The 13,927-nt window shown below is 46.7% G+C and overlaps 1 protein-coding gene across 5 annotated transcripts in view; it reads left to right on the top strand.

Annotated features, from left to right (window-relative positions):
* The window catches only part of Sec24CD (Secretory 24CD), an 86,960-nt gene that overhangs the window by 26,877 nt on the left and 46,156 nt on the right, over positions 1 to 13,927 (top strand). For all 5 annotated transcript variants that reach the window (XM_050195755.3, XM_050195761.3, XM_050195758.3 and 2 more), the window contains 3 exons: positions 3,405 to 3,520; positions 8,338 to 8,462; positions 8,631 to 8,709. In XM_050195755.3, coding sequence (XP_050051712.1) covers positions 3,405 to 3,520; positions 8,338 to 8,462; positions 8,631 to 8,709 — 320 coding nt within the window. The remainder of the gene's footprint in view (positions 1 to 3,404; positions 3,521 to 8,337; positions 8,463 to 8,630; positions 8,710 to 13,927) is intronic.

Below are 13,927 nucleotides of genomic sequence, written 5' to 3'. Positions count from 1 at the left end.
TGAAATTTAAATTGGAAAAGCACACATATTTGCAAGGGTACTATTGTCCATCTTCACTAATCTAGCACATGTGTTTGTTCCATTTCTGTGGGATTTCAAATTCCTCTAGACTGTTCTCTCTTCCATTATCATCGTGGGTGCCACTGGTACTGTATAAATCTCTATCGAACTCCTCAACCACTTGGACTATCTCATCCATATTAGTAATGATGTTGCAAGCTTTGTCTCGCAGACGTCTGATTCTTGCCTATTCCTAGTTTCTTCACTGCTTTTAGGCGTTCTCCGTTCCTGAGAGCATGTTCAATTCTATGCATATTATACTTCCTTATGTCACCTGTCTTACGCTTGTTGATTAACTTGGAAAGTTCTGCCAGTTCTATTCTAGCTGTAGGGTTAGAGGCTTTCATACATTGGCGTTTCTTGATCAGATCTTTCGTCTCCTGCGATAGCTTACTGGTATCCTGTCTAACGGAGTTACCACCGACTTCTATTGCACACTCCTTAATGATGTCCTAAAGATTGTCGTTCATTGCTTCAACACTAAGGTCCTCTTCCTGAGTTAAAGCTGAATACCTGTTCTGTAGCTTGATCCGGAATTCCTCTATTTTCCCTCTTACCGCTAACTCATTGTCTTTTTATGTACCAGTTTCTCCCGTTCCCTCCTCAGGTCTAGGCTAATTCGAGTTCTTACCATCCTATGGTCACTGCAGCACACCTTGCCGAGCACGTCCACATCTTGTATGATGCCAGGGTTAGCACAGAGTATAAAGTCTATTTCATTTCTAGTCTCGCCATTCGGGCTTCTCCACGTCCACTTTCGGCTATCCCGTTTGCAGAAGAAGGTGTTCATTATCCGCATATTATTCTGTTCTGCAAACTCTACTAATAACTCTCCCCTGCTATTCCTAGAGCCTATGCCATATTCCCCCACTGACTTGTCTCCAGCCTGCTTCTTGCCTACCTTGGCATTGAAATCGCCCATCAGTATAGTGTATTTTATTTTGACTTCCTGGTCATCATGACTGGATGTAGGGGTGTATACCTGTACGTCCTTCAATTTGTACCTCTTAAATTTTACAGCAAGACCTGCCACCCTCTCGTTAATGCTATAGAATTCCTGTATGTTACCAGCTATATCCTTATTAACCCTTTCGCTGTCGGACCTTTCTGGCCGTGACGCACCCCCAGTGTCGGCTTGGTTTCAGGGAGCGAGCATAACAGGGAATGAACATAGCAATTTATTTTTGATTATGATTGGTATACAAATAACATAGTCAATGCAATATGCACATTTTAATGTTCTGCAGCTGTTATTAGTAAACATCATCATCATCATCAGCCTGACTATCACATCCGTTCAACATCCGAATCTGACGATGCGGAACTCATCTCTTCGTCGCGTTAGACGCTGTCCGAGTCCAAATCCGAGCTCGGCTCGTATTCTCAATCGTAAGAGCCACCGCTCCAATGAACAGACGAAGGTCTCGAGCTGCTCAGCTATCCGAAAGTAACCGCGCGCAGGGAGGATGCGCTTTCAGTCGCCCGCGCAACGGAGATAAATGGGACGTTGTGTGATCAAGAAGAGGGAGATGGAAAAAGGCTAAAACAAAGTTCGAAGGGCTTTACGTTTACTGCTGCAAGTCGGAAGCGAGGGTGCGGCGAGAGAGCGAAAGCAGCAATCGAGTCACTCTTTTCGGAGAGGCAACGGCGGCGCGTGCGCCTGAACTTGACGCGCCGTAGCAGACACACCAACAGAAGAAAATAAAAACCTTCAAACCGGCGGAGATGGCAGAACAACCCTTGAACCCATAACCACACGCGCGCGACGCATGATCCAGCGAACGCGGAGCCACCGCGCCACTCAGCAAAAAGAGAGGGGGGCGTGGCGGTCGCACCGTACTCTTCAATACGTGTACTAACACAGGCCGGGGCGAAAATACGAACTTGTAGGAAGAGCCAACAGATGGCGTGGCCAAGTCCGGGAGCGCCAGCTTTGCGCTCAGGCGCGAAATTTTGAACGCGCGATAGAGAACGTACCGGTACGTCAGTGACACTGTGGGGGGGGAAGAGCGATGACGTACCGGTACATCAGTGACAGCGAAAGGGTTAATCAGGAATCCGACTCCTAGTTCTTGTCTCTCTGCTAAGCCTCGTTAGCACAGAACATGCCCACTTTTTAGCACTGTATATGCTTCTTTTGTCCTCCTAACTTCACTGAGCCCTATTAGATACCATTTACTACTCTCTAATTCCTCCAATAGCACTGCTAGACTCGCCTCACTACATAACATTCTAGCGTTAAACGTTGCCAGTTTCAGATTCCAGTGCCAGTGTATTGGTGTCCAAACCTAAACAAGGTCTCCGGTTGGGTATTCTGCGTAGCATTGTCAAGGATCGTATTGTTGGTTTTTACTGTTCTTGGTGCACAGGTGGGCGAGCCATCAGGCTTCACCAGCTAACTCTCTTACTAAGTTACCGCATCGCGCAAGGCGCACCTGCATGTATCGAAACTTTCTTGAATGTAGTCACCGATTTTATAGTGAAAGAATCTTGCCTAATCAGATTGCCTGTGCAATGCAAATAGTGGTGCACATTCTGAAACGTACAATGAGTCATGTATGGTGAAACCTTGTTATAAAGAAACGGGTTATAATGAAATAGTTTATTTAACAAAGTGAAATTCCCCTTGAAATCCTCAGATTTATATTGCAGTTGGTTCAATAATGGATATAATGAAGTAATTCTGGCTCCCACTTCAACTTCTTTATAAATAGGTTTTACTGGATAAATAGCCTACACACTTGACCCATAGATATTTTTTGATGACTAACGATTGTGCTAATAGCTATCATTGTGCTTTGAGTGTTACTTGTTTTCCTGGGCACGTTGTCCACACTTCTCTATTCTGGCACCTTTGCTTGCACGTCCCGTATGTGTTTCCCGTTTCCCTTTCAGCTCTGTAATGGCAACATTGCTTAATTATATATTGATACATCTTCTGCTTCTCACAGTGCTACCACTGAGCAAGCTTTTATTCTCATTATTGGGGGATGCTAGTGTGTACCTAATGCAGTAATTCGGGACACTTGCTTCTGCTGCAGTGATGCAGCTCAGGCAGTGAAAGTCTGAAAACAGGTGCAGACAGAATTGTAGGCACTGGGTGTAATCCTGCTGTCACATAAAACCTGAAGTTCTCCCTTTTTCTGATATTCATTAGTATGAAAAAAAAGCTTTGATGCATGCTTTTGAATTTAATGTATGCCATCTGGTATCATTTTTTTCATGTCGCACCACTTCTTGTTCAGTAGCAACCTCATTTGATGCTGGGAACCTTTAGCATCATTGCAAGCACAAAACAGTGTACTTGGAACAACTGTACTGAGATTGCTTTTTGCTGTGTGCAGTGCCTCCTTCTTATTTTGCTCATTTGGACCATTTGGGCCAACGATCAGACAAGTTCCAGCGACCTGAGCTTTGCCTTGGTTCCTATGAAATCGTCGCCACCAAGGAATATTGCAAGGTACTTTGGTTCAGCTGGGTTGTGTTGTGAATTGGCATGTACAGGCTGTTTCACACTAAGGAGAAAACTCGGAGCGCATTGCATTGCGATGCGGCGAGCACTGGAGTCGGGCAGCGGCAGCAGCTCGTGCAGGCGCAGACGCTCGATTGCGGAGTCTTGAGCAGCGTCGTCTGCTATGGTGACACGCACTGGCTGCATTGTCAGGAAGCGTGCTACTGTTAGAGGCAGTGCACGGATTTTATCGTTACTGCGGGAACTGAGCCGATATTCTTTACTAAGCGTTGTGTGGCACCAACCTCGGACTCTTCATTGGCGATAATGGGATTCTACAAACTTCTTCTGACAGCATGCCTCATTTGTTCTTTCAGAAGGTCGTGGTTCTGAGTGCATGCACATATAATTCTTCGCTGTATGTGCTACCGTAATATGCAGTGACAAGGAAGAGACACAAAAATGTGCGCACAACGTGCTCGGTCTTTATTTGATGCAGAAGGAAAACAAAACACTCAACAATAACTATGCGGGTCAAACACGATGAAACAAATGGATACACCAACATGATAGGTCACCGATCCACACTGTTCGCGTTGTGCAAGAACTGCTTGAAGAATTCGGCGTCACTGTCCTGAATGGCCACCCCAATCCCCGGACATCAACATCTGGGGCTCAATGGAAGTATTGCTGGCGCGCCATCCTCTGCATGGGCTGTCGAGGATAGGCTCTGGTACACCAATCGTCAGTGAGTGGGACGTGCTGTGAATGAATATGTCGCTGACCGAGTCACTTTACGCCTCATTGCGCTCCAGAATGAGCGCTGTCATCGCTGCCGCTGGGGACATGACGAGATACCAAAAGTGAAGTTCGGGGTGGTACGTGTGCATTTCCCCACCGGCGGGCAGGGCTTGTCTGGTGTAAAGAACTATTGTCGAGAAGAATCACTTCGAGCTCATTATCTTAACCTAAAGCATTACTCTATTCGTATCCGTTTGTTTCATCGTGTTTGACCCTCATAGTTATTATTGTTGAATGCTTTGTTTTCCTCTCGCATCAAATAAAGACCGAGCACGTCATGCGCACATTTTGGTGTCTCTTCCTTGTCGCTGCGTATTACGGTAGCACACATAGAGGAGAAATATATGTGCACATACCCTGGCCTTTCTAAAGAACAAACAAAGCGTGTTGTCAAAAGAAGTTTGTAGAATCCCATCATTGCCAATGAAAGCTCAGATGTTGGCGTTGCGCAATGCTTAGTAAAGAATGTCGGCTCAGTTTCCACAGTAATGATTAAATCTGCGTGCTGCCCATGACAGTAGGACGCTTCCCGACAATGCGGTCAGCGTCTGTCGCTGTAGCAGACGATGTGGTTCAAGACTCCACCCCTCAAGCGTCTGCTCCTGCGCGAGCTGCTGCCGCTGCCCGACTCCAGCACTCGCTGCATCGCGTTGCCATGCACCCCGAGTTTTCTCCTAAGTGTGAAACAGCCTGTACATGGGGAATTGACCATCATTTGTTTTTTGTCAGGAAATGTTTGCAGGCCACAAGAGCTGTGCTAAAAATAAGTTCATTTGAGAGGGGTGGTATGATGTTTACAGGCACAAACACCAGTGGAGATTGTACTTAGTTCTAGGATATAAGTCCTTGCTTGGCATCTTTTTTCAAGTTTTTGTTCCGCAGTTACCGTGGCGCCTAGTTCTTTGACAGCGTAAGCTACGAATGGATTCACTTGAATACTCATTGGTTATTATCACTGTACTATCGTGAGCAGTATGAGCGGGAGCACAGGAACGCGTGGCAAATAGCCTTGAAACCGAGTTAGAGCGGTGCGCGGATGGCGCTGTCAAAAACAGAGGGGAAAGGGGGATGCTTTTCCACTAATGTTGAATTCCAATGGCGGAGTCGGAGTGGCCGACGGACTCCGCGAGCGAGCACTCGACTCTGGCGTAGAGCAACGCCTCCAAATCCGCGAGTGGAACACAACCTGCGCTGCCGGATCAAGGCGGAAGCGGAACTTCTATCGCCGAGTTACCCAGGATACCTTGCGTGTTATCATTTCCTTCCACTGTTTGCTCCCAGCACCGGTCACTTGTCTCTTCAGCGCCGTTCACCTGTGGTTTTTTTAAAAGTGCGGAATGGATATCTCGCCAAGCGTGCAGCAGCTTTTGCTTCCTCGCGAGTCGTGACCAGTGGCGCCTCCCAGCAGACAAACGTGGTACAGGAAATACGTCACGCAGAGTTCCGTCCGCCGATTTTGGCGGAGCATCTTTTTCTGCTCCACGGAGTGACTCCCGCTCTGAATCCACTCCGACTCTCTCATTGGAACGCCTTACTCCCGCCCTCACTCTGTCATTGGAACAAACTTGCTCCGAAACGAGCAGAAAAACTTGCTCCGACTCCGCCATTGGAATTCAACATAACCGTTGGCACTCCCACCACGCCACCGTTCGTAAAAAATGGCAGCTTAATTAAGGCGTTTAACTGGCCGACGATAGCCGATGAGACGGTTACGTGCACAGTAACTTAGTTACTCAATTTCTTTCATTCATGCATATTTTTTTTGTTTTTTTTTTTTAGAGTGCAGCACTAGGACACCGTTCCTGCGTTTAGCGTAAGGTATTTAGATTTCCCAGGGAAGTAGCTCTCGTATGTCTACGCTTCCAAACAGTGCCTGCTATTGGCCACGCTTTGGTACACAAAGTTACCAACAACCGCGATATCAAACAGCTTTATCAATGTGCGCTGGTGATGCGAAGTTCCGCACTTTGTATAAAGAGACGCATGGTGGGAGTGCCAGCGGTTATTAGAACAGCGTCCTCCTTTCCACTTTGTTTCTAAAGGCGGCCGCCACGTATCGCTCATAGCAGGGTTCGAGGCTATCTGACACGCGCTCCTGTGTTCCCGCTCATATTGCTCACAATAGTACACTAATGTCATTACAGATTTCACATTCTGTTCTTGTCCGGGTTTACTTCAGTACTGACTCGTTGAGTAGCCACACACATTGCTGTAGTCTAATACAGCCGAATCTCTATAATCTATCTCTAAAATTTGTTCAAATTAAAAGAAGTTTGAATTAAAAGAAGGACTTGTTTTAGGAATATTTGTGCACCATAGCACGATGCATCATGAACAGTGTGAGTCATGAAATGGTGGGGCGCACGAGCACACAGTAAGCAAGGGCCACAAAACAGCCCTCGCCAGCCAACGCTCGCTTCCTGATAACGGCAGAAAACAAACTTCAAGGAGCGGGCTAAGCTGGTGCCGGGCTGGCGGGACTGTTGGCGCCGGCATAGAGGCGTGCGCACTGGAGACTGTCGAAGATGAGAGAGTTGAGAGGGAGGCCGAGGGAAGTGTAGTTCAGACGAAGGGCAGGATGGAAGCGAATTTGCTTTCCTGCCAGCTTGCTGGATCGCGCTGATTACCTCTGCAATCTACTGCCACCGAAGCAGCGGAGTTGCAGAGGCCTGACTGGACCTCCACTCCTGCTTCCCTCTGCATGCTCGAGTGTTTTTTCCTTTGTCTGCTGACAAATCGGCGCTGTGTTTACCTTCATCGTCCTGCATTCTTAACACAAGTCATGACTTAGGTATCAAGCTGTAGTCGTTGCCACTGATCATAATCATGTTGGTGTGCTCCCTTCTGTTGCAGCGTTGTCGTGTAAAAAAGACAAGGAAAATTATGTACCGGTTGTCGCCTTCGCGTCCTTGTGTTCAGGGTCTGTCTTGTTGTATAGAATCGCATATGGCACACTGTCTCCAACAACCTTTCCATCAGGACATCTCGGTTTAGATGCGTCGTTATTTTTGAAGATTGTGCGAACGAGACCAACCAAGCCAACCAAAACAAGCGCGAGCGAGAGCTGACGCGAGCAGACAATAGTGCAAAACAAGTGGTCTGGCTGAACCAGATGCGAGTACGAGATAGAGTGGTCGGGCAGGTCCGCATGATACCAGTTTCCTGCGCGTACGTCAATGTAGGGGCCACTCTTATTGGTCTCCTCCGCTCACGTCTCAGTTGCTGCCGCGGCGAGCCACGAAAAATCGGCCCGGGGCCGATCCCTCCCACAGTGAATTTTGTTGCTAGTGTGGCTGGGGCATTACGGCATGGCGCAGAAACAGCAACCTTGCCTTTTGAGAGAGGGTGACATTTCCACCACTGTTTTTTTTTTCACGCGCAGCGTTGAGGGGTTTCTCCTAAGCCTTTTCTCTATGGTGGGGTCAGAGCACTGCTGGTCGGAGGCGCCGCCGTGTGATTTGGCGCACTACTGAGAGCATTGTTAGAGTGCAATATGTTCGAATTAACTGACACAAATCCTTGTGCATTTGAATTACTGGGTGTTTTTGCCCATTGGAATACGCTTATCCTTTACTGGACCACAGTGCCAGTTCGAATAACCCGGAGTAACGAGATTCGACTGTAGTTGCTGTAAATTGGGCCCTGAAATTCTCACTAAGATAAGAAACTTCATGACAATTTGTTTTTACAGAAACCAACAACCTGATTCTTAATGTTTTGAATATTGCAACTGGTGAAGCACTCTACTGTTTGCTGTGACATGTATGTCATGTGTATTGTTGAATGCATTTATTTATAAGTAAGGTTCTAAATATCTATACTTTCACCATACATTGCTCTAGTTTATGGAAATTTTGATAATATGCTGCATTATTAGTTAAAAATAGGGCAAGTGGCTTGAATTCTTTTGAATGTCATAGTCAAGAGTTTTTCTCTGCTAGACTTTGCTGCTCAGTGCAGATATGTAGTGAATCAATGCTTGCAGCCGATCAAACTTTCTTTTACTCTCTCTCTCTCTTTGCCAGAACTCTGTGTTTCCTGAACCTCCAGCCTACCTATTTCTGTTAGATGTGTCATACAACAGTATCCGGAATGGCCTGGTACGCCTCTTCTGCAGCCATATTCAGACTATCCTCCAGGAACTGCCAAGGTGAGACAACCTGTGACTCCAACCCATTCTATGCTACCCTTGTCAAAGAAAAAAGAAGCATGAAGGAGGGGAGGGGGGTAGGGACTGTAATGTCTTATTTCTTTCAAAGCAGAGGCGTTTGTGGGCCTTCTTGAAATGCATTACGCACTTTTCAATCCTTTTGTGCAGGGCTGAGGGTGAAACAGAATCCAAAGTGCGTGTAGGCTTCATCACTTACAGTAGTGTTGTGCACTTCTACAATCTCAAGGTATGTTGCAGTTTTGTCTTTCTTGCTTTTTCTTAGTTGCTAGCAGTCAGTGTGGGCCATTGTTGGTGGTGTTCTGCAGAATTTGAATGTGTGCTCAAAAGTAAGAGGGCATGTACTCAGTCTTTTTGTTTCCAAGTATGATCTTGCATATTGCAATACAGTAGGACCTCATTGATTTGTTCGCAATCGAGAACACAAAATATGACCCAATAGAGTCGCACTCATTTTTTACTGGTTCATATGTTCCCGGAAAACGAAATTTTTTGGCACCGATGTTCAGTATGTCGCCAAACTGCGATCATATAAGTTTTCTGGCCGCTAGATCCCACGTAAACAAGAAAAAGCGCGAGGCCTGTGCGATCGTGAGCAGCATATAGCTGCCCGCCACGGCAGCTTCACTGTAATACTCACCCGCCCGTCTTGCGTGAAAACGCTGGCGCGCACTTAGTTTCTTATTTCGGTACCAGCAAATCTGCTCCGGAGTTGTCGCATGTGGCATTCACAGCTATCACCGCCAATCCTATAGTGATAAGCAAAGATGATTATCTGTTTCACAGCGTGTGATACAGTTGGAAGCGTAGCGCACACTTTTAATAAGCGATAACAGAAACACGCCGCCCTTCTCTGCTGCAGACTGCGATTGTGTGTGTTTTCCGGCCGCTAGATTCCATGTGAACAAGAAAAGGCGTGAGGCACGCGCCATCGAGAACAGTATATAGCTGCCCATCTCACGCGAAAACGACGGCGTACACAGTTTCTTATTCCACTACCAGCAAATCTCCGCCCGGATCTTCGCATGCCGCATTCGCATCTATCGCCGCCAAACCTATTGCGATAAGCATCTTCGCCTATTCTGTTTTACAGTGCATGGTGCGTAGTGCCATTGGTAGCATACTGCACGATTTTAGTAAGCAATAATCCAAACGCGCTGCCGTTCCCTGCTGCAGGCGGCGCAGTGTGGACATCACATTTCGCTTCAATGGCATCCAGCATCGCCCACCAGCTCGATTTCGTTTCAGTTTCCCGCCGCCCTCTTAATACACCACGCTAATCTTCATCTTATCGCCAACCAGAGGCAATTAGTTTTTGTGAGTCTCCAAAAAAAAGAAAAGAAACAAACGCATGCATAACGACATCCTTCCTATGCACACCCCTGTGAGCACTAAACAAGCAAGAAACAAGCGATCGCCCTTTGAGCGATTAGTAACGAGATAGTCATCAGTTTTGCAAGCGCAAGAAGCCAAAACCGCTCGCGGAACAAAACCCAAACCGATGCCCGCCCGTGCGTGTGCCAATGCGCGGGCGGTAGTATATAGATGCACCGGAGCAAACTAGCTCTAAAACAAACCATGCAACGAAAACAGAGAGAGGGAGGCGTGCGAAAAAAATCCCCTGTATTCCCATATAGTGGCAGCACATGACAGAAAAGAACAAGTTAGGAAATTGGCGTGCTTTTTAAACGTACAGACGGTGCCGTAAATATATGGCATCGACCATTTTGGACTTGTTCGCGGTGCCGTATATTTACGTCATTGACCCTGAAAGGGTTAATATCATCGAGTACCGGACAGGATACCCTCCGTGGTTGCATGGTGGCTTTGAAGTTGCAGTACTAAGTATGAGTACGCAGGATAACATACTGGCCCGCGGCAGCTGCATTTTGATGGGGGCTAAATGCTAAGATGCCTGTGTACTGTGCATATATGGAGCCCCTCACTATGACATGCCTCATAATCAGATTGTGGTTTTGGCATGTAAAACCCAGAATTTTTTTTTAAAGCCAGACAGGATTCGTTCAGGCATTGAGCACAACCTGGAGGTTTCTCAGGTCCTTGAAAGGGCCCCTCACCAGGTCTGGCCATTTTGAGCTGACAAGCGCTGGCCATTTGAGCTGTGACATCGATAAGCAGGGGGACTAAAGTTTAGTTCCTACGCAAGCGGCCGCGGCCAAGCGTGAGCAGACAGTAGTTGGCTTTTTCCGGATGTACGTAATTATTATAGAAATTCGAGATCATTATCGCACATTGGTGGCACCAATGTGCGATAATGATCGTGTCTGCAAAGTATTACATTGCTACGCACTGTGGAAAGATCAGAAACTTCAAATCGAACGCCGTTTTTCCTTCTCCTCGCCTCCGCCACGCTCCAAACCGGAGGATGACGTACACGTGCTAGTGCGCCTACGTACACGTGTTTGCTCTGTGACGTCTCTCGTGGTGATACGTGACTTCGAGAATTATTCAAGGCAACATCTGTTGTTTGTGTAATATGTTGCTAGAACAGACGAATTAAAGCTTAGAGAAATAATAATACACACAAACCGAATATCTGCATGTTTTTGTTTTACTTCACACTGCAGCAAGAGAGATGTACTTCTGTTTCGTCTGCTTGTTCTCACGTTATGCAGTCGCACGCGCAGACACCGAAACTATGTCATTTTCTACCATGTTTTAGTGCAGGATCATGCTCTGTGATCCGCTTGTCTGCCTCAGTATTCGTGTAGAACAGACTTATACCGCCAGTCAGGTGTCCTCATGCACAGTGTGCAAAATCGTGCACAGCACGAAACGAGACAATCGCAATGCCGTCAGCGGAAGTGGGCTGAGCTGCGCTGAAAAAAAAACGAGGAGCAAAAAAAATGAAGGCGGGGCCTGTGACCTATTCATCACGTGATCCTCGAGGTCTGGTATGGGAGAACGCAGGGAAGAAATTTCGCTTGTGGAGGCTAGATGGGGCAAGTGTCTTGCTTGGCAGTGGAGCTTGCCTCCTGAAATCATGGGTTCGCGGCACTGAAATATTTCTATCTTGGCTATTAATGAGCAGATTTGAAAAATTTTTGCGGCAGATTGCTTACTAGAGCACACATAACAACTTCCAGCATATAACCAAAGTTTGCTGTGTGGCCTGGTGAGGGGCCCTTTAATGCCCAGACTAGGGGCTGTTGGAAATAAACGTTTCTATCTCTTTCTCATGTGTTCTTGAAAAATTTCTGGTGGCTCACTCTCGCTGTTCTACGGAACTGTGCAGAACTTCAGTACTGGTCGCTGTTTGGAAACTTCACGGGCAAAGGACTTGTGCAATGAGTGCAATAAATCCTGGTACATTTAATAACTGAATGTGTGAACAGTCGTAGGTTGCGGGTGTGTCAATTTGTTCTCTAATTTTATAATTCTGAATTTTGCTAGTGCTGCCTTAAAGGGGCACTGAACCACTTTTATTGAAGTTGAGAAATGCATTTTAAGTAGACTATTTGAGAAATACTTTGCCGCAAAAAGTTCTTCAATCTGTTCAGCAGATGCGGAGTTCTTGGAAATCAGACAGCATTCGCAGTGCTTCCACTCCTTTTTCAATGATTTGCACTGCGAAGACTACGTCGGAGTGAGGTCTGCCCACAATGATCCGCCTACAGAAAGTCACCGTGGCATGAAGATAAAATTTAATTTTGGATGTTCACGTAGACGCCACTACTGTTGAACCTCACAATAACTAAATTGGCGGGGAACGTGAAAAATTTGCTTCCGCAAGATATTCGTTGTTGCAAAATGAGACAGTACAGATAGGTATTGCGTCGCAGAACGAAACTTGACTGTCAAAATTCTGTTAGCCTACTTTGGCAAGCTTGCAAGGAGGGTAGAGAACCGCATTGCTGACTGTACAAAGTGGGCCGTATACGTCGATCAACAGCGGCAGCAATGCTGTGGCGCAGTATTCTCGGTCATTTGCTTTTGGAGATACGATCACTTTTGCAAGATTTTGCGTAACTCGGCACCGGACGCAGAGCAGCATTTCTCCTGTGCACGCTGTCGCCCGTAGGTGCCGACGCGTCTGGTGCCGAGGGCGCAAGTGATCGTATGTTGTATACCCAAAGGTAGTCGATTCAGATTATGGTGCCTTCGCACAAATCTATGTCCGGCGCCAAATCCGCACATGATGCCTGTCCGGTGGCACCAAAACCAGCGGTCTTGAAGCAAGGAATGCGTATTCCCAGACGATCGCTCAATCGCGGCTCGATGCGTGGTACTCCATTTTACAACCGCCATCTGAACACCGTAAACAGTTCCACGTTGGTGGGACGTGGATTTCCTTGTTCTTGCTGCATTTTTCTTGCCATTGTGCACATTACGCACTGCATTAGGTGAGCAAAAACCGTCGTCACATGTCGGTAGCAACATGCTGCCACTTCAAACGGGCGATCAACAAACAAGATGGCGGCCATGACGTGTTTCTGGCGCGATCGCTTCTGCCACTTGGTTGTTTTTGTAAACAAAAAATCGTGAAGGTGGAACAAAATCGTGAAACAAAAAGATTCCACTCTGTGAAGGTGGTTGACCAGCGAAGCTGTTTAGCACACAACACGGAGTTGACACATAACTTTGAACAATGGTATGGACTAATTTATTGTCTTTATGGGTGGTCATCATGACACAAGGTACCCACACTTATTGTCTTGCTCGGTGGTCATTATTTCACTCCCAACTGCAATCACATTCTTTGATAATGTGAAATAGATGCATGTACACCACTGGGTGGTTGGTTGGGCTGGATCGGTGTAGCATCACAAGGGATATGTCTGCAACACGTAACGCATAAACTGCTCCCTTTTCGGTACCGACACATCCACATTGAAATCACCGACGATGACAACAGGGGTAATGTCAGCACAGCTAATTCATGCAAAGTGAGTAGCCATGAACCTTACGGGACTATGAGTCATTGCATTTTTTGCTTGCTTACGGGGGTATGAGCCATTGCTCAAGAGGGTATGAGCCACTGATGATGACAGTTTTCGACATGCTGTTCTGTATGTTGTATGCATGATTAGAAAGAATTTAAGCACTGTTCGCTTCACTTTGCTGAGTGCTTGTAGCCTCCGCCTTACAGGGCTATGAGCCATTCCATATTTTGCTTGATTACGGGAGCATGAATGTTTACGGGCGAAGCGCTATCAATAGCTTGATTATTATGAATCGAAGTCTGCCAAGGTGTGTAACCAGGAGCGGCCAGTAGTAAGTGTGCGTATGGTGTGACCCTAATTTTCGCGTGGTTCGAGGTTAGTGTGTTCAAAACTAGTTTGAATTTGCTCGACATGATGGCTGTGACATCGATAAGCAGGGGAACTAAAGTTTAGTTCCTACGCAAGCGGCCGCGGCCGAGCATGAGCAGACAGTAGTTGGCTTTTTCCGGATGTACGTAATTATTATAGAAATTCCAGAGCAGA

This window comes from Dermacentor andersoni, chromosome 1, assembly GCF_023375885.2.
Source record: "Dermacentor andersoni chromosome 1, qqDerAnde1_hic_scaffold, whole genome shotgun sequence".
NCBI lineage: Eukaryota > Metazoa > Arthropoda > Arachnida > Ixodida > Ixodidae > Dermacentor > Dermacentor andersoni.
Note: the sequence above shows the minus strand (reverse complement) of the source record. Positions and strands in the feature narration are given on the sequence as shown.